The sequence below is a fragment of the Neoarius graeffei genome, chromosome 3 (assembly GCF_027579695.1).
Source record: "Neoarius graeffei isolate fNeoGra1 chromosome 3, fNeoGra1.pri, whole genome shotgun sequence".
In the NCBI taxonomy this organism is placed as follows: domain Eukaryota; kingdom Metazoa; phylum Chordata; class Actinopteri; order Siluriformes; family Ariidae; genus Neoarius; species Neoarius graeffei.
The window spans coordinates 75125409-75149162 of record NC_083571.1 but is presented as its reverse complement, the minus strand read 5'-3'; the positions used below and the strand labels follow the sequence as shown (position 1 = coordinate 75149162).

General features: G+C 41.1%; 1 protein-coding gene across 1 annotated transcript in view; it reads left to right on the top strand.

Annotated features, from left to right (window-relative positions):
* atf6 (activating transcription factor 6) overlaps positions 1-23754 on the top strand; it is a 139797-nt gene that overhangs the window by 19014 nt on the left and 97029 nt on the right. The window contains exons 3-6 of the mRNA XM_060917325.1: positions 7236-7308; positions 7435-7526; positions 12687-12813; positions 14042-14236. Of these exons, the coding sequence (XP_060773308.1) occupies positions 7236-7308; positions 7435-7526; positions 12687-12813; positions 14042-14236 (487 nt within the window). The remainder of the gene's footprint in view (positions 1-7235; positions 7309-7434; positions 7527-12686; positions 12814-14041; positions 14237-23754) is intronic.

Genomic DNA, 23754 nt, shown 5'->3' with positions numbered 1-23754 from the left:
CCAAAAAAAAACGGATCTAAAATGGGAACAAGCTGCTGTGTAATTGACGACAAACAGATTGAACAAGAAATCAGAGCTCTCTTTTTAGACAGCTGAAAGCTAAAGAAAAGAGAAGCAAATGGAGGTAGTACAAATGTACTAGGCCTATTTGTTATTAAATGTGTTCATGTTTAATAAAAGGAATATTTTAGCTAATAGGCTAGTATTTTACTCCAACCTCTACAAATGTGGGTAAATAATTGTTGGTTATTAAGAAAATGAAACAAAGGTGTGTGTGTGTGTGTGTGTGTGTGTGTGTGTGTGTGGTTTTTTTTTTTTAAACAAAAATATTTAAGTTGATGCTGAATAGGAAATTTTTTTTTTTTTTTTGGGGGGGGGGGGGTAATAAAATTTCCCCTTCATTTATTTGTTTCCAAAAATGTTGTTGGAAAATCGAATCATCAACCCAATATTGTGAGTTGAATCAAATTGTGAATTGGGTGAATCGTTAACATGCCTAGTAATATCTTTAAGTTCTTCACCCATTTTCACACTCCTACTTCTCAGTGTCACAAAGCATTGTCAAGTAACCTGGTTCTGAATTCACAGCAAATAAAATGATGACCTTTATTTCTGTGAGGCACTAAGCACATACTGTATTTTTGCAAACTTGTAAGCCATAGTTTCCCTCTATCATGGTTTGAATATCATCAGATTCCACGCAATCATGAAAATGCATCTCTACTGCCATCATTTTATGGTGAGCTGCATCTTTTGAAACACAAGTTTCAAACGATGCAGTCTGTTTTCCTGTGATATAAAGGTTAATATGAAGTGTGCAGGGGCAGCACGGTGGTGTAGTGGTTAGCACTGTTGCCTCACAGCAAGAAGGTCCGGGTTCGAGCCCCATGGCCAACGAGGGCCTTTCTGTGCGGAGTTTGCATGTTCTCCCCGTGTCCGTGTGGGTTTCCTCCGGGTGCTCTGGTTTCCCCCACAGTCCAAAGACATGCAGGTTAGGTTAACTGGTGACTCTAAATTGACCATAGGTGTGAACATGAGTGTGAATGGGTGTCTGTGTCAGCCCTGCGATGACCTGGCGACTTGTCCAGGGTGTACCCCGCCTTTCGCCTGTAGTCAGCTGGGATAGGCTCCAGCTTGCCTGCGACCCTGTAGAATAGAATAAAGCGGCTAGAGATAATGAGATGAAGTGTGCAAGTACGATCATATCACATGATGATGGATGATCTGGATATATGCCTGTGAAGATTCTCAATCATCCAGGTCATAGTAAACTGTGGGTGGTAGAAAAGGGCAACTGGACTTGCTTGAAGATTCTTGAAAAGATTTCACCTCTCGTCCGAAAGGCTTCCTCAGTTCTGTCTGACTAATAGGGAGTATCAGATATTTATCCTCTCCTGAATCAGAATTCTGATGACAAGTTCATCTAAGGTGTCGTTGAGGCATCATGTTGGTGTGGGTCACACCCAGCCTCCAGTGACCCACACCAACATGATGCCTCAATGACACCTTAGATGAACTGGTCATCAGAATTCTGATTCTGATCCAGGAGAGGATAAATATCTGATACTCCCTATTAGTCAGACAGAACTGAGGAAGCCTTTCGGACGAGAGGTGAAACGTTTTCAAGAATCTTCAAGCAAGTCCAGTTGCCCTTTTCTACCACCCACAGATGATCTGGATAGTCTCAACTGTTCTTGGGGGGGAAAAATATATACAACATATATGGACCTGATAATGACCAAGATAAGAACTTGAAGTTAAAGGTAGTGGAAATGACCCTGAGAATGATTTATGTAAAGCACAAGTCATGAAAATTCATGTAAATACTTCACAAGATGTACGAGTATTGGATCATTCCATGTCAATTCACACAAATGCCCAAAACCTCCCCAGTGACACCCCTTCAATTTGCCTTTTTATTTTATTAGTGCCTTATGATGTCAAATGAAAGAATCCAAAATTTTAGCTTCCTAGCTCGAACGTTTTTTGAGTTTTGGCCCTTCAAAGTTTGGGTGCCACGCCCACTTTTGGGGTCCGGGAATTGCGCACTTAATTTGCAAGCATTTTTGGAGGCCCATATTTTTTGTTCTAAGGGGAATATAGACCTGTAAATTGCTATATCTATGTATTCTGGCCCTGTCTATCAAATTCTGCACCTAAAAATAGCACAGGTTTACTAACTTTAGAGATATTAACCCCTTAAAAGTGGATTTTTTAATGACAATTTTTTTAACTTTTTGGGGGTCCATATCTTGGAAAGTTTTTATGTTGATGGGGTTTCAACTGATTTATCATATTTGGGAACTCTACTGTGTACTTAGAGAGTTTCAGGGCACTCAGAGGTTTGGTGGGGGTACAGGAGGGCCCCAAATATGGCTTCGGGACAAAATTACCATTTGGTACGCCCTACTTCAGGCCATTAGTTGGCCATGTGGGCACATGATGACTGGAATGAACCTTTAACCCTATCAACAGACACCTTTTATCAAACTTTTAAGCCAATAAAAACTTTGATCAACTCCTTCAATATAAACTAAGCATTTGTATATGGTACTATTTTTGCATATTTTCTGAAAAATCCTAAGTCCGGAAAGTAGGTCAACTGTTTTGACTGCCTATTCATGTTTAAGGTAGTAAAAGCACACCCATATAGTGATTTTAATCTATGGGAAGATTATTTATACCCAATACCCCATTAGTTATATTGACAATTACAAGGGATAAACCCTTTCCTGGCTGTTTCACAATGCTGTTTTTTTTGTTTTTTTTTAACATTTGACACCTTTCCCTGTATCCAACCAAACTCTGACCACTATACACTTAATAGTTAAATGCATCTTTCAAACAGGAAAGGGAAAGATGCAAACAAGGGGATGATCCCAAGTGCTTCATAGTGCAGGATGCTGTGCAGGGACACCATTGGGACAATAGTCAAGCCACTATCCACCCCTTTGCTGTGTACTTCAACAAGAGTGATGAACTTAAGTGTGATAGTTTGGCAGTAATATCCGACTGCCTGAAACATGACACAACTGCTGTTCACTGCTTCATCGCAAATGTTCTGCCAAGAGTGCACTAGAGCATCCCTGATCTGAAAAAAGTCATCTACTTCAGTGATGGGGCTGCATCACAGTACAAAAACTGTAACAACTTTTTGAACTTGTGCAACCATGAAAAGGATTTTGGTGTGAAGGCTGAATGGCATTATTTTGCCACATCGCATAGCAAGAGCCCATGTGATGGTATTGGTGGTACTGTGAAGCACCTGGTTGCCCGAGCAAGTCTGCAGGCCACTGATGATCACATTCTCACTGCTGAACAGATGTATCAGTGGGCAAGCAAACATATTGAGAATGTGAAATTCTTATTTGTTACCAGTGAGGGCATCTCTCTTCATGAGAAAGAGTTCGAACTTGAGGGCAGGTATTCATCAGCCAAGGCAATACCTGGTACTCGGTCTCATCACAGCTTCCTACCTATTTCCAATGGAAAACTGGAGATGCGGAGGATTTCTCAGGACTTGACATTTTCCATTGTGTCGGTGGGTGCCACTGATTGGTACTGATTCTAGTGCAACCCCAAGTCATGCTTGTGATGGTGCAGAGGATTTCAGTTCATATCAGCCTGGGCAATATATTGCTTGTGTGTATGACAACAACTGGTATGTGGCAAACATTGTCGACCGTTCTGATGAACACAATGATGTATATTGTCATTTCATGAAACGGTCAAACACGACTCTGTCTTGGCCTGCTGAAAACTGCCAAAATCCACCATGCTGGGTGCCATTTCAAGACATTATATGTTATGTAAATGCGCCAGAGATTCAAGGTCGTAGTGATCGGCATTATAAAATTATTGCAGTTGATGTAGAAAGAATTGAGATGCTTCTTCCAAAGTACATTTCATGCTTAACTGTCAGTGTCAGTCAGCAAGCCTGGTTATGGTTTTATATTGAATTGAATCGTTTTGTATTGTGCCTACATGTATTTTACAGCAGTAAATGGCGTCCATGCCTCATTAAAATTGTCTGATCTGATCACATGACTAATTTATTCTTAAGTGTAGTTTAAGTTGTGTGTGTGTGTGTGTGTGTGTACAGTGTGCAAAGGGTTAATAAATGTAAACTGTCAGTTTATATGTTCAATTATGTGTTCAGTGATATTATCCTTGTTTTAATCTTACTATTTTATAATTTGAATGTGTTTTAGTACCTTTTGATTTGAATTGGCAGTTAAAACAATAACTGACCTACTTTCCGGACTTTTCGGATTTTTCAGAAAATATGCAAAAACAGTACCATATACAAATGCTTAGTTTATATTGAAGGAGTTGGATAATCAAAGTTTTTATTTGCTTAAAAGTTTGATAAAAGGTGTCTGTTGATAGGGTTAAAGGCTCATTTCAGTCATCATGTGCCCACATGGCCAACTAATGGCCTGAAGTAGGACGTACCAAACGGTAATTTTGTCCCGAAGCCATATTTGGGGCCCTCCTGTACCCCCACCAAAGCTCTGAGTGCCCTGAAACTCTCTAAGTACACAGTAGAGTTCCCAAATATGATGATTAAATCAGTTTAAACCCTATCAGCACAAAAACTTTCCAAGATATGGACCCCTGAAATGTCAAAAAAAAATTTGTCATTAAAAAAATCCACTTTTAAGGGGTTAATATCTCTAAAGTTAGTAAACTTGTGCTATTTTTAGGTGCAGAATCAGATAGACAGGGCCAGAATACATAGATATAGCAATTTACAGGTCTATATTCCCCTTAGAACAAAAAATATGGGCCTCCAAAAATGCTTGCAAATTAAGTGTACAATTCCCGGACCCCAAAAGTGGGCGTGGCACCCAAACTTTGAAGGGCCAAAATTCAAAAACGTTCGAGCTAGGAAGCTAACATTTTGGATTCTTTCTTTTGACATCATAAGGCACTAATAAAACAAATATCAGGCAAATTGAAGAGGTGTCACTGGGGAGGGTGTGTGAATTGACATGGAATGACCCTATTGTAAACTGTATGGATCCCAAAGTCAGAGACACTCGAGGCTGCCGCTCCTCAGACCAGTCTAAACAGTGGCATTGGGGTTGTCTAGCTCTTTGTGCGGTGGTGCCTGGTGGCTGTGCAGGTGGTTTGGGATGTACCTTTGCGCGCTTTTTGGTGGGATTGTGGGCGGATTACTCCCTGACCCTCTTTTGGTAGGCTTTATTTGAATTGTAAAGCAACCTTGGGTGTGATGAGTGCTATACAAGCTGAGCTGCTGCTGCTGTTGATGATGATGATGATGATAATAGCAACTTTATTATTAAAACCAGTTTAACAGTCCTGGAGGCTTTTTCTGTTAAAGTGATGCAACCATCTCTGAATGAAGGAGGTGGGCTCTGACTCGAATACATCTGGGTTATTTTACTTGTTTTAGCACACACCTTCAGACACCATTTCCTCTCCGTCCTCACAGAATTCATCTGAACTGAGGAAGCCCTCCCTCAGGTGAATTGTTGCCATGAGTTGATTGGCCTGGATGAGTGAATCTTCAGACATGAAGTGTTATTCACACTTGTGATTTAAAAAAATATATATATATATGCATGGGGCTGCACGGTGGTGTAGTGGTTAGCACTGTCGCCTCACAGCAAGAAGGTTCTGGGTTCGAGCCCAGTGGCTGACTAGGACCTTTCTGTGTGGAGTTTGCATGTTCTCCCCGTGTCTGTGTGGGTTTCCTCTGGGTGCTCCGGTTTCCCCCACAGTCCAAAGACATGCAGGTTAGGCTAATTGGTGGCTCTAAATTGACCGTAGGTGAGAGTGTGAATGGTTGGTTAGCTCTGTGTCAGCTCTGTGATGACCTGGTGACTTGTCCAGGGTGTACCCCGCGTCTCGCCCATAGTCAGCTGGGATAGGCTCCAGCTCGCCCACAACCCTTCACAGGATGAGCGGTTACGGAAAATGGATGGATGGATCATACGCATGATTGTCAAGTTTATTTGTATAGCGCTTTTAACAGACATTGTTGCAAAGCAGCTTTACAGAAAATTAGACTTTAAACATATAAGCTAATTTTATCCCTGATAAATTTATTTATCCCCGATGAGCAAGCCTGTGGCGACGATGGCAAGGATAAACTCCCTCAGATGACCTGAGGAAGAAACCTTGAGAGGAACCAGATTCAAAACGGGGCATGATTATAAATAACTCGCTTCTATACCTGTGTACTGTATAGTCACAAAGTACAACTGTATAACCAGGAAATTCATTATAGTTTTACCATGAAGTCTAGTTTGTTGAAGTTATCAACTGTTCATTGATGGAGACTTGAGTGCTGGAAAAAAATAAGTGATGGAGACTTATTTGCTGTAGAGACTTGATTATACCAAATGCATTAATTTCTTCTAGGTCACTTTAATGATCCAAGCAGAACAGCAACGTAATGATACCTTTTGCCAAGGAAACATATAAGTAAGGTTTCGGTTTGTTTCAGAGCATAGAAACATTGTACAGAGAAGACCTTGTACAGATCACCTGAATAAAACTGAAGCAGACAAATGGGTTATTGGACAATAGTCTCTAATGTACTGTAACATAACTGTAGTAATAAATAATGAACCGTTCTTTTGCATTTCCAATATGTTCTAGTGAGATGTTAGAGCTCTGGTGTCCTTTATGTTCAGTATGGTAACTTCCTCGTTAGCATTGCTAGCCTTATTAACAATCCCTCACTCTGCTCTATGAACTATAACACTTGTGTGTCTGTATCCACACCGGGTCGAGTTCTGCCATATCGACCTGCCCGCTAGCTGATCATCACCCGTGTGTCTGTCTACCCCCGCCCCTTCACCAAACCATTCACTCTTTATTACTGGTGCAACTCCACTGTTATAACACTGACTGTAAATATTGCAAAAATAAAAATTGTCTGGGAAAAATGATGCAAATATGATGGAGAATGAACTTATGTTTCTGTGAAAACATGATTATGAAATCTAACAATGATCACTTCAGATGTTGATTAATTAATTGCAAATTAGCTGATTTATATAATAATGTCCTTCAGATGAGCACTTGCATTGTCCGCTTCTCTTTCGTTTAGCGTGCTTTACTGACTTGAGTTTGAATCTGACTCACTCTTGAGTTTAGCTTGTTGGTGTTATTGATGTTCGTGAGCAGGATTTCATCTTTGAAAACCGCATGAGTTTTTTCCTGGATGCTGAGAGGAGCTGCTGTTCTGCATGTTTTTACAGATGGGGAGTGCTGCTGGTCTGAACTTGGACATGGATCTCTCTGAGTGGGAAGACACTAGCAGCATGTGTACAGGTCCATTCTCTGCTCTCTGAGTTTAGGATACTTTTTTTATTCTTAATTTCATTTATTTATTAATTAATTAACCCCCACCCCCCCTTTCAGTGGCGTGCTTGTGAACTGTTTTGTTTTAACCTGCAGATGGAGATATTTCAGCAGACTCCCTCTCTCCAAGCCACTCGCACACTTCAGTCTCTTCACCCATATCGACAGTGGCCCATTCACCCTACTCTGTAAGCAAACTCATGTGTATCTATATGTATGTACAAGATTTGACAAGCCTAGATTTACAGTAAGCATGCTCGGAGATGATAGCTCACATCTGTTTTTCAATCAGAGTTTGTTTTAAGCCAAGGTGATGTTCTGTGTGTCCCTTTGCATCTTTGGAAATTATTATTATTATTATTATTATTATTATTATTATTATTATTTATTTTTTTTTTTGTGTGTGTGTCATAATCTGTTTATGGGCATTCCCTTAGTAGTCTTTAAAATGTTTCACCACTCCCTTCCTGTCATCCTGCACTTCTTATGAGATTTATTTTGAAGGGTGTGGGTGTAATAACTGTTGTGCAACATGCTATGCTTAATTATGTTTTAAAGACCTCACCGAATACCTGGAATTGCGTACAGGTCTGATTTATTAACTTCATGTTTATCATTAACCCTTATGTAGTGTTAGGAGCGCAACTGCTACTGCAGCTTGAAATAATGTTTTTCCTAACAGGCTGCAAAAATAAATTAACATTCTGCCTCCATCACTGATTTTTGAGTTGTAAGTGTGTCTGACGTTCCCATTAGTGTGATGTCTTAAGAACGAGTGGTTGAATGTTTGCAAGATATAAGTAGAGTTACTATTATAAAAAGCAGATGAACTAATTTACACTGATTTTTAGATTTTGGAGTTGATCCAGTATGGTCAAATTTTTTGGTGTGTGTGTCCTGGTGGGGCGGCACGGTGGTGTAGTGGTTAGCGCTGTCGCCTCACAGCAAGAAGGTCTGGGTTCGAGCCCCGTGGCCGGCGAGGGCCTTTCTGTGTGGAGTTTGCATGTTCTCCCCGTGTCCGCGTGGGTTTCCTCCGGGTGCTCCGGTTTCCCCCACAGTCCAAAGACATGCAGGTTAGGTTAACTGGTGACTCTAAATTGACCGTAGGTGTGAATGTGAGTGTGAATGGTTGTCTGTGTCTATGTGTCAGCCCTGTGATGACCTGGCGACTTGTCCAGGGTGTATCCCGCCTTTCGCCCGTAGTCAGCTGGGATGGGCTCCAGCTTGCCTGCGACCCTGTAGAACAGGATAAAGCGGCTAGAGATAATGAGATGAGATGAATGTGTCCTGGTAGCTTCCTTTTTTATGTATTTTAAGGGTATTTCTGAAATACAAATTGGTAACAACAAGCATTCTACGTCGTGGCGGCCTCCTGTTCACATGGAGTTCAACTTGTTTTATCCTCTTCTTGAATGAGGGAATGACTGTTCAGAGCTGATGTACAGTTGTGGTCAGAAGTTTACATACAGGAACATGAATATCAGGGTAATATTGGGCTTTGAAATTTGAACTGTTTCTGTGGCAGAATGATTGGACAACATACAGTACCAGTCAGAACCTTGTACACCCCTACTCATTTGTAGAGGTGTTTTTTTTTTTTAAACATTTTCTACATTGAACAATACTGAAGACATCAAAAGTATGAAATAACATATGGAAAATAGATGGAATTATGTGGTAGTGTTAAAAACCAAGATGTCACATTTTAGGTTCTTCTGAGTAGCCACTGTTTACTTTAATGACTACTTCATGAAGCTGGGTAAGAAAATGCCAGTTAGCTTCGTGAAGTCGTCACCTGGAATGGTTTTCAGTTAACAGGTATGGATCATCAGAAGGTAATTGGTGTAATTTCTTGCCTTCTTAAGGTGTCAGAAACCAAACAGTAAATAATAAATAAAAATACAGTAAATGGCCCTACTCCACAACTGTGGTAATCTATGTCAAGAACTGCTCAACTAAGTAAAGAGAAACCTCCATCATTAAGACATGAATTGTCTTTTATTAAATATATATCCATTGAATTAGGGAAGTACAAACTTTTTTGATTGATTCTGTGTATCTTTAATAGAAAAAATTTGTTGCACAAGGTTTATTTTGGGTTTTCTGAAATCAACACGGGGTCAAAATTATACATATAGCACACCTAATGTATGGTTAAATGTCCCTTACATTAGCAATGACTGGCTTTTTTTAATTATTTATTTATTTATGTTTAAAAGTAGTTGTCATAGCGTTGTGTATCAAATTAGTGTGAAGATCTGAGTTTAATTTTGTAAATATGTCAGGAAAAAAAAAAAAGCTATGAACATTTGAAAATCCAGTGGGTTTTTTTTTTTTAAATTATAATAAAATTTCCATTTCTGTCCGTTGCCCCGGTCACAAACCAGCAATCATTTTCCGCTGGTTTAATTTTCCATTCATGAGAAACCTCAATCAGAAATTAATAGACAAAAAAAAAGAGATTTAGAATTGAGTATCAGGGTAAGAATTACAGATAAGCTGCTTCTTGTAGATCACAATTATGCACCTAGAAGGCTTAAAAGTAATACATCAGTGAAATTGGTCCATCCTTTGTGTTTAAACCAAAAAGCCAGAATTTAGCGCACATGTTCACTTTACATTGTGGACACCAAGCATCACTAATGACGGTGGTGCTTGAATGCGCTGTGTATAAGGGTCAAACTTTTGTTAATTCGCTTCAAAACAGGATTACTGATTTATAAACTGCCTCTTCTTTTCTCTCTCTCAAAAAAAAAATTAGGAAAATCATTTGATTTTTAGCAAGGATACGTTTTCCTCAGTAATCTGATCTTTCGGGGGCACTAGACAGCAAAGTGTTCAGCAGATTTTATTGGAACATCAAGTCGACATGAGAGATTTGACCACTAGGTAGAAATCATGAGTTTCAAGCTGATTGAACCAACAGTGAGCGAGCTGGAAACAACAAAACAACACACGGACCGGTGATGAATATTACTAGAAAAACCCAGGATGGCGGCGCCCATGAGTTTGGTGTATTGCATTATGCAATTTTAAACGCTTAAAGTAAAAGCTCATCACAGCACCGCACAAAATTAACAGTATATTCCGTAAATGTTATTTATTCTTGAATCAACACTAATTTTATGTAGATTACACTTTTAATTGTTTTTAAAGGCCAAACGAAAACATGCTGATCTCCCATACAAACGTATGGGAGGCTCATCAGCACAGCAGCGCGCTGTCAAGCTTACTTGCGTTACATTAATGGCATTTAGCAGACGCTCTTATCCAGTGATGTACAATGTACCCAGAGCAGTTGGGCTTGGGTGCCTTGCTCAAGGGCACTTCAGCCATTCCTGCTGGTCCAGTGAATCAAACCGGTGACCTTTTCAGTTCCAAAGCTGCTTCTCTAACCTCTAGGACATGGCTTCCTCCTTAGCAGGTTTCACCTTGACAATATGCTTTTGGTAGCTAAACCCAAATTCTTGGGGTGTGGTCTCCCCCCAAATTAAAGATGTTGTACAATTATTCTGCCACAGCCACTGACATAGCATCAGCCTTATGGCGGGTGTGTTTCTGGTGTGACTGTGTCGGGTAACACAACATGCTCCCTGCCCACTAACACTCGTCTTGTGGTCAGAAACTGACACCATGAAAATGGTGAGCTGTAGTTTCTAACTGTACGCCTAAAAGGTGTAGCCAGTAGTTGTGCACAGTCTGGAAAAAGGCAGCAGTGTTGCTAGACCTGATACACTTGTGTATAATGCGCTTAGCAGTGGAACTGTATACTTGGTAACTATAGCTGTGTGGTTGGTATAAATCGACCAAAGTGCCAGAAAGTGTAAGTCATTGAGGAAACACATAATTGTCGAGTTTGAGGAAATAATGGACCTTTTCACAACTGTCCTGAGAATAAGTGTTAACCTGTCCAGGTGGGGGTGGGTGTGTTTGTGTGAGTGTCTGAGATGAAGACAAGTGGAACTAGATAGAACTCGACGCCAACGGCATCGATGGGGATGCCTCCACCCGGTAGGCTACACGCCTTATTAAGTTGTGATTTGGGGATGAACATTTGACCTCACAGTAATCTTGACCTGGTGAAATTACTTGTATTAGCCTGAGAGATGTTGTGTTCACAAGGTTTGCGGACAGACATTTGACCTCACAGTGACCTTGACTTTAGACCTTTTGATCTCAAAATCTAATCAGTTCATGTTTGTCCCAAAGTGCACAAATGGTGAAAGTTTGGTGAAATTCCTTTCATTAGCCTTTGAGATATTGCGTTCACAAGGTTTCGGGACGGACGCACGGACAGACGGACAACCCGAAAACATAATGCCTCCTGCACCTTACGGTGGCGGAGGCATAAAAATGTGTACGTTGAACCGATTGCACCACCTCACAGCATGAGAGGCTAAAATCTGGATGCTCGCTTCCATACACATTCGCATCTAATTAAGATGCTGGTGTGCTAATGAACGTCTTGGTCACTCCTCAAGTCACCCTGCTCATTAGTCTTATGAGAGGTGGTGACATCCTGCTGACAGCTCGGTGTGCTTGACCAATCTGCCAGTGTATCACTAATGAACATCATTGAGGACATGGAGAGCACTCTTCTCTTCATCCTGCCAGTTAGTCACTACAGTGACCGTGTGATGGTGCTGTGACTCATGTCTCTTAGTTACCCACAAACACTTCAGAAACGGCTCTTTGGGTTGTTTGTTTGTTTTGTTTGTTTGTTTTTGTGTGTGTGTGTGTGTGTGTGTGTGTGGTATATTTCATAAAAATGCATGCTCGCCATTTGGGCTTCAATGGCCAGCATGCATTTCATGCGGAATAGGCTGATAAGAAAAACAGTATTATGAAGTTTGTTGTGATGTCTTTTGCCATTTTGTGAATTTTACTTGAATAAGGTCAAGATCTGTTTCTGGAAGAAAGAGGGTTGAAGTGACCAATCATAGCCGTGGGAACATGGTACATCTTATTCCCAAGACCAGAGTCGAGTCATAAAGCTGTAACAGCCACGTAAACATCCTATTCCTGCACATCATGTATAATAGAACGGCATAATTGTTTAAAAAAAAATCCTTGTGTATGGACTCGGTGCAAGTGAAACAGAACCATAACATTATACTTCATGAGTTAGAAAACATTAGTTGTATATAATCCGTTGTGGGGAAGCATCATTGAATTTGATCATGATTGAGGCATTTAGCTTCAAACTCCATTTTGTGTGTGAGGGTGGGGTGTACAGGGGGTCAGGGTCTGTAGTGAAGGGTTATTAGTTTCTTATACACAGGCTACCTTGTGAATACCTGCAGTCTGAATGTTGTATTTGGCTTTCTGTTGTTTGCTGTTCTCTGCAGGATGAAGCTCTGTCTCCACTCTCTCTCCAGTCTCTGCCCTCTCCACAATCTGTCTGCTCAGACTCCAGCAGCTCTGTTGATCTACCTCCTGAGAAGAAGCCAGTCAGGAAGACCAATCAGACAAAAGGTGAAAACACTCAGCTAATGGCTATGTTGGATACTGACCATTTTATACCGTTCACTGCACTAAGCACATACAATGAATGTTTAGTGTCAACTATGGCATAAGACAGCATGAAATATTCATGATTTAATTTCAACTCCAATGCACTGTGGAAGACTGCTAAAATAATGTTGTGCATAATGTTGTGCAAATGTTTATGCACATGACTGTGTGGCATCATAAATACTTAGGAATGGTACATTACAACATTAGAGAAGCTAGCAAAAGTGTCTAAAATAAGGATCCATCCAGCCCCCCCCCCCGGCTTATGTGAAGTTGGGTTATGGTGGCAGCAGGCTAAGCAGGGTGTTCCTCTCCCCAGCAACACTTTCCAGTTCCTCCTGGGGGATCCCAAGGCACTCCCTGTCTGTCTGTCTGTCTGTCTGTCTGTCTGTCTGTCTCTCTCTCTCTCCTCACCCTATCTCCTATGGGTGAGCCCAGCCGCCCTATGGAGAAAGCTCATTTTAGTCGCTTGTATCCGCAATCTCATCCTTTCGGTCACTACCCAAAGCTCATGACTCATAGGTGAGGGTTGGAACATAGGTTTACTGGTAAATCAAAAGCTTTGCCTTCCGGCTCTGCTCCCTCTTCACCACGACGGACTGGTACGACGCCCGTATTACTGCTGACGCCACCCCAATCCGCCTGTCCATCTCACGCTCCATTTAAAAAAAAAAAAAAATTAGGATCTTGGATAGGATATTAGATAATGCATTAGTATTAACCTGTGAGCTGAACTGCAGCTAGAAGTACTGTCAGACCAATCGAATTTGAGTTGCAGTGTACAATAATTTTTCCTACCTAGGGTCACTTTTGTGTTTGGTGCAGACCCACACCCTTTAGATGACGTCACATGGATTAAATCTGTTCTTTCTCTCGAGCAATTCCACTATACAGGCTTAATAATAAGCCTGGATGTATACTTGTCAGGCCAGAAAATAAACACTGCTAAGTTAAACTGTTCAAGTTGACCAAATTTCAGCCTGCTTTTCTGAGATCATTGTAATGTTATTCTGACAGTATGTTGACCAAAGCCATGGTAGTTTTTTTTTTTAATTAATTTAATGGTAGCACACTATTGTATTGCCTGCAGTTAGCTACATGTATTATTTGGTGTCTGCAAGCTCACATGGTCCATTTTATCCAGTCGGAATGGTTTTACTGTTGTGTAAGTTGGTCTCTTTTCTTACAGTGAAACCTGTCTCAAGGCCCATTCATCTGAGCCCTAAAGTCTCCATTCAGCCTAAACCACTCATCACAGCACTTCCCATTGCTCGGGCTGCAGCTGCCCTGCAGACCAAAACCATCATCATCCAGCCAGTGCAGACTACTATAGTGCCAGTGGTTAAACCTGCACCGGTCACTATTCAGCCAGCTCCCCCTGCAGGTCAGGAACCATTCAATCACTCAAATCATTCTGGTAAAATCATCTTAAACTTTGGAAGTGATGTTTAAAGCAGCACTTGGTGTGTAGTGGGTTTTTATTGTCACCCCCTCTTCCAGGTCTTGACACATCTATTAATCAGGGATGGGATGATACTATTTATAAACAATAACCTCGGGTGATGACCAAAAAAAAAAAAAACAAACCTCAGCAGATTTCAGCATGTAGTCTACACTCTCCATCCACCTTAACAGGAACACCCGTGCACTTGCACATTCATGCAGTTGTCTAATTGGCCAATCATGTGGCAGGTATACAGGTATTCCTAATAAAGTAAAACTGTTGGTGTATTTTTCCCAAAAAGTAAACCATCATTGAGAAACCAGGTGGGGAGAAGTTAAATATACCCTTCCTAGTTTCACAATCATTGAGAGAGTAATTAGCAGCCAGGTGTTAATAATGAAATGTGTGTGTTAATAAACAAAAGTGAGAGTACCTCTATAAAAGTAGAACTTTTGGCAATTTGGTGCTCTGGAGCACTCAGGTGTGTATCTAAGGCCAAGTTTACATTAGACCATATCTGTCTCGTTTTCTTCGCGGATGCACTGTCCGTTCACATTAAAACGCCGGGAAACGGGAATCCGCTAGGGCCCACGTATTCAACCCAGTTCGTGTCTGGTCCGGTGCTGTGTAAACATTGAGGGTACGCGGATACGCTGTGCTGAGCTCTAGCTGACGTCGTCATTGGACAACGTCACTGACATCCACCTTCCTGATTCGCTGGCGTTGGTCATGTGACGCGACTGCTGAAAAACGGCGCGGACTTCCGCCTTGTATCACCTTTCATTAAAGAGTATAAAAGTATGAAAATACTGCAAATACTGATGCAAATACTGCCCATTGTGTAGTTATGATTGTCTTTAGGCTTGCCATCCTTCCACTTGCAAGTGGTGAGTGACTTGCTCATGCCCGATATGCACTGGGATCACACACACAGCGGCTCAGTCCCGAATCACTACTCATGCGCTTCACTCGCACGCTCTGTGAGCTGCGCAGGGCCGGAGTGCGCACCCTCCAGAGGGCACTCGCTGTTCAGGGCGGAGTGATTTGGAGCGCAGGATGCCTGCGGAGCCGAGCCGCTGAGGAGAAATTTACACATTTACACATTTCAACTTGCGTGCCGTCTAATTAGTCATGTGATTAGCGTATCCGTGTATTGGCGTTGCTGTGTGCATGCGAATCGTTTTTAAAAATGTTAATCTGATGATCCGCTGATACGGTCTAATGTAAACCCCACCTAAATCATGCCAAGAAGAAAGAACATGACCTCAGAGAAACAACTGTTGCTCATCAATCTGGGAAGGGTTATAAGGCCATCTCCAAACAATTTGAAATTCACTGTTCTACAGTGAGAAGGATTGTTTACAAATGGAGAGCCTTCAAGACAGCTGCCAGTCTTCCCAGGAGTAGACATCCTAGCAAATTCAGTCCAATGACCGACCGTTTAATGCTCAAGGATTTTTTTTTTTTTTTTAAAGTGCTACATCATGTGACCTACAGGCATCTATAAACATGTTAAAGGTTTTTATGCCTCCGCCACCGTAAGGTGCAGGAGGCATTATGTTTTCGGCTTGTCCGTCTGTCTGTCTGTGCGTGCATCCATCCTGAAACCTCCGTCCGTCCGTGCGTGCGTCAGTCCCGAAACCTTGTGAACGCAATATCTCAAAGGCTAATGAAAGGAATTTCACTATTTGTGCGCTTTGGGACAAACATGAACTGATTAGATTTTGAGATCAAAAGTTCTAAGGTCAAGGTCACTGTGAGGTCAAATGTCTGTCCGAGAACCTTGTGCACACAATATCTCCAAGGCTAATACAAGTAATTTCACCAGGTCAAGATTACTGTGAGGTCAAATGTCCATCCCCAAATCACAACTTAATAAGGCGTGTAGTCTACCAGGCGGAGGCATCCCCATCGACGCCATTGGCGTCGAGTTCTATCTAGTTGTTCATAACATCACAAGGTTTGCAAAATTGGATCTAAACAAACCATAAAAGTTCTAGAACAATATCCTTTGGACTGATGAGACCAAGACTGGACATGTTTGGTCATCATACACACTGCTAGGTTTGGCAAAAACTGAACACGGCATATTACCACACACCTCATGCCAAGTATCAAGCATAGTGGTGGAGGGCTGGTGATTTGGGCCTGTTCTGCAGTCACAAGATCTGGGAAATTTGCAGTTATTGCAGCAGTGAATTCCACTTTGTCTCAAGAACATTCTGGTATAAATGCGAGGCTGTCTCTGTCTAGCTGCTTTAGTACAATGATCCCAAGAACATCAGCAAATAAACATCTAAATGACTAATGAAGAAGAAAAATCAAGGTGTTTTGAATGGTCAAGTCAAAGATGCTGTGGTGATATTAAGAGATCTGTGCATAAATGAATGTCTTCAAACATCAATGAACTAAAAGAATGCTGGAAAGAAGACTGGGCCAAAATTTCTCCAAGACAACGTGAGACTGAGCAACTACAAAAAATATTTACTTAAGGTTTTTGTAGCTAAATGGGGTCCTAAGTGTTACTGAATTATAGGGTGTACACCCCCCCGGGTGTCTGAATGTTGGTTTTCTTTTGGGGAAAAATGACCTATATATTGAATTCTGTGGTAGTTGTGGGGTTTATTTATATTTATTTGGGGGGGGTCACCTGAGATTGGTTGTTTTTATAAAAGTTGGTGAGGATAACATGCATTGTTTAGGCACTAATAAATAAACAGAGTTAAAGGAAGGGTGTACTTTCTTTTTTCTGTGACTGTAGCTGAGTTGAGTTTGTACCTTTTTGAGTCATGGTTCTCAAAGTGGGGTACATGGATCAAAATTGGCATTGAGTTCTGCCCAGTGTTTTAATTTCTGTTTTCACTTATTTATTGTCGTTGCTGGAACTTGCAGGCTGTGGTCTGAAGATGGCGTCAGATTTCTCCCTTTTCCTCCTGTTCTTCAAAGTTATTTTCTCATGGCTTCTTTTGATACCAACATTGTGCCCTTTTGTTTTTAAAGAAACAGTAGCTGTCTCTCCATTAACCTGCTTAATGTGCAATTTGAAACTGCAAACTAAAAAGAGTAACGGAAACGTGAATTTAAAAAAAAAATCCTCAAATATTGCAAAATAGTTTACACTCAAAATGAATTTTCAGACAGTTTGATAAAGCAATATTTTGCATAATTGAAATGGAAACAGATTTTTTGCATTTAAGTCACATGAACAAATGGAAATGCTAGCTTTCTGAAAAAAAAACAAACAGTGCTCTGTAAGTGCTATTGCAAGAGGAGAAAACCAAGCTTTAATCACATCACTCTGGTAACAGACCATTCAGTTGTTTTGTTAATTCTTAAATCTCACTTATGTTTTGTCCCCAAACTGCAATGAAAACCTGGTTAATGACTTTAATTCCCAGTTAATCCTAGTAACACTGGTATACTCCAGTCGTGTTCGTACATCAGTAGTAACTTACATAGTCAGTTGACAAGATTGCCACCGTTCCGGATCGGATAATTTAGGCATGCGGTGCCGGAGTGCCTAATTGGAAGAATTCCTGGTGGGCTCCAGGTTGGTGATGCAATAAATTTTATATTTGGCGTAATAACCTAGAACTACTGATTGCTGTGCTCAGAGTCGCATAATCTCTCTCAAATGCACACCGCTCTGTAGAGGAGACAATAAGAGCAGCACTCCAAGGTTCCTATCTGATCGATTGATTCCAGGCTGGTCACATGACAAATATACAGGTTTACAGCTAGTTAAGAGTTCTATTAGCCTTTAATCAAAATATACAGTAAAAAAGAAAACTGGGAGGTTAGGTGAGTAAGTGTAAAGCAGCATAATGTTTTCAGTTATGCTGATCATATGATCATAGACCTTCCTCAGTGCAAACAGACATATTAAGACACGTCCATATACAGGGACAACCCATTCAAAGGACAACCTTTAAAACCAGAGTTATCCAATCAGCATTGACTCACTAGAGTCCAAAGAGCAGATGGAAAAATTAGTGAATCAGAATTGTAATCAGGGCGGCACGGTGGTGTAGTGGTTAGCGTTGTCGCTTCACAGCAAGAAGGTCCGGGTTTGAGCCCCGTGGCCAGTGAGGGCCTTTCTGTGTGGAGTTTGCATGTTCTCCCCGTGTCTGCGTGGGTTTCCTCCGGGTGCTCCGGTTTCCCCCACAGTCCAAAGACGACATGCAGGTTAGGTTAACTGGTGACTCTAAATTGACTGTAGGTGTGAATGTGAATGGTTGTCTGTGTCTATGTGTCAGCCCTGTGATGACCTGGCGACTTGTCCAGGGTGTACCCTGACTTTCGCCCATAGTCAGCTGGTATGGACCCTTTTCACGTGACGTCACGACAAACGCGGCCGCCATTTTGGACATGTACTACCAGTAGTTTACCACAGCCAGCATTGAGGAACGGCAGCAAAGAAAGTGTTTATTTTCAGCAAGACTTCCATCATGCCACTATATTGTTGTGCACCTGGATGTAGTAACCATCAACAAACAAGGCAAGGGTTATCATTTTATCGGATCCCGACGGAGAAGATAGATAGCGGCCATTAACAGATTGGCAGCCCTCGGCATACCAGCGCTTGTGTAGTGACCACTTTGTTGGAGGTAAGACGAATAAAATTAGCCAGAAAAGGCATTACATTGCTGTTAACATTCTGTGGCGGCGAGTGTGTAACCAAATAGGCTAAAATAACCCATTGTAACCTCTTTGTTCTTCTGTAGTAGCTATTAGCTAACGACATTAGCTAGCGTTGTGTTCCTTTGCTGTTGGTAGACTGTAGGACAGATCAGAGGCAGTGTCCTACAAACAGCGCTTAATTTGAGGGGGAGCAAGCCGGAGCGCGCTCCGGAACCTCGGGCGTTGGCTCCGGCAGCTATTTACACTGGATCCAGTGATCCGACACCTCTCTTGACTATGTAAAAAAAAAATACGATTGTCTCTAGGCTTGCCATCCTTCCACTTGCGAGTGGTAAGTGATCTGCGCTGGGATCACACACACAGCGGCTCAGTCCCGAATCGTGGCTCGTGCGCTTCACTCGCGCGCTGTGTGAGCTGCGCAGGGCCGGAGTGCGCACCCTCCAGAGGGCACTCGCTGTTCAGGGCGGAGTGATTTGGAGCGCAGGATGCCTGCGGAGCCGAGCGTATCCGTGTATTGGTGTTGCTGTGTGCACACTAATCGCTTTTAAAAACGTTAATCTGATGATCCGCTGATACGGTCTAATGTAAACATGGGCTAAGTGTTCAAAACAAGAGGAACATGTATTTGTCTCTTAAATCCAGGCCGTTCCCTGTAATCTCTAACAACGGTTGGAGAAAGTAATGGCAAATAGCGAGTGCACAAGCCATAGAAGGTAAACTGTACACAGCGCCAGGGCAGTGTGATGGTATGTCTCCTTTTAGATTGTGTTAGCTTATCAATGAACACACTCGTCACTCGACGAGTTTCACGTCTTTACGACGGATACTTAAATGTGTGTTAGGTATTATTGTTGCAGTCTAAGCAGTCATTGTAGCAGCTAGATGAGCGAGAACCGAAAGGGTCTGTGCCATAAACTGTTATTTCTGTAGGGCGTTGCTATTGTGTCGTTACTGTTATTTCTCCCTCTGCTCGCCCTGTAAATGCCCTCCATCGCTGGATAGCGAAGGTGTTTTCTGCATCTCGCTCCTTTTTCTTGTATGTTCTCCGTTTGTCGCCTTCCTCGCATTCAAACCAATTCGAGCCGAAGTCCGCTACATGTCCAAAATGGTGGTCGCGTTTACGAAGGTCACGTGACTGAAAAGGGTCTATAGGCTCCAGCTTGCCTGCGACCCTGTAGAACAGGATAAAGCGGCTAGAGATGATGAGATGAGAATTGTAATCATGTTATAATAATCAAAATATCCTTAGAGATACGCGTGTGTATAAACAAGTACAAACACAAATAGTTTGTATAAGAGCATAAACCATAATGCATAACAAAATTGCTTGCATCATAAAGACAAATTGGTCATCATTTAAACCAGATGGAGCCAAAGTTTTCAAGTCAAAAAAGATCAGAGCTTCACATTTCAAAAGATTTTGAGTGATGCAATGATTTCTACAAGTAGGGAAACCTCATCACGTACAAATTTCAAATCTGAGGGCAAGTGTTTTGCTCCAAGAAATGTCATGTGACTAGAGATTTTAGGCACCCTTGTCTGTGGATTGCACTATGTTCACTGATGGAGAGCACCGTGGCAGTGGGTGGACACTTTGAAATCCCCCACCGTGCTCTTTATTTGGTACTTTGCCAGTCACATCCCTGAGTATCTGTGCTGTCACATGGCAACATGACTAACTGGTGTCTGGTTCTGTTTGTGCTCCACATTCCTGGATCTAAAAGTCTTTAGTGTTGTTTCTGCTTCATCCAACTGGAGTAAATGCAATATTTGTTGAGACTCAAAAGATTTGTTAAAAAAAACCCAGCAGGTTTTGTGTGTTCTTGTGATGCTTTCATGCATTTCTAGTTTATAAGATCTCTAGGTCGGAGCCAATGTCCATCTTTCTCTGCCAGTGTAAACATTTTAAGGAAAAAAAACAATGCAATATTTGATGCAGTTAAACCATCTGATGGCTTTATGCTGAAATGCTTAGATATGATCATATTTACTCATGCTGAGATGCTTTGATATGAGTGTTTCCTCATAGTGTCCCAGAAGTTAGGGGGCAACTTGATCTACGTTAATTATTCCAGAGTGCCCCCTAACTTCTGGGACACCCTGTGTATGTGCGGTTTTATTTATATATTTTTTCTTTTTTAAATTCAGACTCTTGGTGTAGTTTCAGTTGCGTGTTTTTAATTTTTATTTTTACATATATGCACATAGAGTCCTTTATTACAAAGTCCTTGTCACGAAACCCTTTATATTGCTTTTGCATTGCCATTTTTAACCAATATGAATGTCTGTCTGAAATTTCACTGTGCTGAACTGCCTTTCATGTGAAGACCCACTCTTTGGAACCAGTGACCACAGCAAATTAACTTGGACAGAATTTTAACTGTACTATACTTTTATAGTACAGTTAAAAAATGTTTTTTTATATTTTAAAAAATATGTATTTAAAAATGCTAGTTTTTTTTTTTTTAATAAATCAACTGGAAGACCATGTTCTGGATGCAGACCCAGCAATGTGTTTCAACTGACTTGAACAGGAGCCAGTCAGTGTATGAAAAACATCAGCCACAGTTCAAGTGACTCCATTTAAAAAAAAAAAAAAAGGACCAACCAGTTTGATTTCTGTAGCTGATCTTCTGTTGCAAATCATCTGAATGTAATTCTAGTCAGATAATCAAACCAAGGACTAGCTACACAGCTAGAGGAACATTAGAGACATTAAGTCAGAAAGGGAAGTTTTCAGACTTTTGTGGTTTTATTTACACTTTATTTACTGCTCTGTTTAGTGACATGATCTCAAAAGCCATGGAAAGCCAATTAGAAGTTCAGAGGTCTGAGCGCATGGTGCTAATGAAAAGTATGATGTGAAGCACCACTAAAAATAAAACCACATCATAATCGCATCAGAATGTCTTATGAACTAACAATGAGCTAATCGCTAAGTCACTTTCTGGCAAGAAAGTTAATGTTACTGGACCTTCATAAAATTTTAGTTGAATACCCATGTATTAGAGCTTGTTCCTAGATGAATACAGTGTTGTAAAGAGAGCTCAATGTTAAACTGAAAGCTCACTGGCCAATAATGGCCACATTTTTTTAAAATAAATTCCTAAAAAGGTGTCCGATTAGCTAAAAATGTGGTTGCCGTGAAGCAATCAACTTTCAACAGCCACTTCAAGTTAACATTCAGTTGTTGTCATGGAACGTGAATGGTAGTTCTTTCTAGGGACCCTTTACAGTCCTTGGAAAAAAAAAATCTCCCAACCTGACTTGCCCAATGGGCGGAGCAGCACCCAAAATGTACTTGCCCAAAAAAACAATTCCACTTGCCCAGAGCTTGATTTTATTCGAGAGGACAGAATGCAGTTGATTTTTAAGTAGGTGAAGCAGCATAATTATCATAAATCCACAAAACCATAACACCAATATATGCAGACACATTCAGAAAGAAAAGTTCTAGTAGCAGAGGAATGAATAATTTAGGGTATATTAAGCTGTGGAGAGTTTTGAATGAGTATAATAATGCTGGAGCTTTGTTTCTGTTATCAAAGGAACACAGTCCTGTGCAAGATGTCACCGTGGAACCAGAGTGTAGAAATGAAAATACAGTTCGAGAGAGTTCTACATACACACACACACACACACACACACACACACACACACACACACACTGAACTTTACAACAGCTCCACGCATGTGAAATGGAAATAAATCGACTAAGGCAGGAAAAACTATTTTGGATAAAATTGTTACTGTCCGTTACACACTGATCAACCTGTTCTGCCTTTGAATCGAGAATTGATTTATAATTAATGAAAAGGGAACTGAACATAACCATTTTATTGAAATTGTTACAAGAATGATTATAGTTAATATGACTATAGCTACAACTGAAATGTACTGATTCTGTTGCTGTTTGTAATTATTGTACCATCCACTATTAGATAAAATTAAAATCTTGCAATATTGTTTGAAAGTCGAGAGCAAGATATTTTATTTTACAAATAACACTTCAGATATTGTTTTAACAATAATAAGCATCACTGTATAAACGAGAGTGCAGATAGCTGTGTAACTGCATGTCCTTGGGGTTGATGAGACATGGAGGGGTGGGGATACCATCTAGCCCACAGTTTAGGTCAGAGCTCTTTGAGGGTAAATGCTTTGGCTTTTGCAACATTCTGTTCCCAAAAGCTGTTGTCCGGGGGGGGGTGTCTTTTATACAAAAGGTTTTCTTGCTTCTGTAGTTTATTTTATTTTATTTTTTTAACTGTTGTTCTGTGTTGGGACTTTTTTTGGGGGGAAAAAAGAAGATACAGTATATTCCAATGTGTAGCTAATGCTAACACTAGGCCACAAATCTGCACAGTCACTCCAGTCATTTCGAGGAACTTTGTACAGATTGTAACCACTAATAAACGCTGGTTACATAGGTAACTGTGGTTCTACGACTGGTGGAAGACCGCCAGATGGCGCAGTTTAGACTGTGTGAAACCCCTTGCGCTAGCCGCATCTCTTGCCGAGAATTTATACCCAAGTTGTCAACTCGTGACATGTGATGTGCCCTAAATGATAGACATGCGTGCTACTGTTTTTATCATTGCCTGGAGCCTTTCTCGCCAGAACCAGAGTCCCGAGTGACTGGTCTATCTGGCGGTCTTCCACCAGTCGTAGAACCACGGTTACCTATGTAACCAGCGTTCTACTTCCTTGTCTCCAGACCACCAAATGGTGCAGTTTAGAATGTGTGGAAGACTTGTGTCCAAGCTGTCACGAGGGCTCAACTAATACATAAGACATAACAAAAGAAAAAACACCAC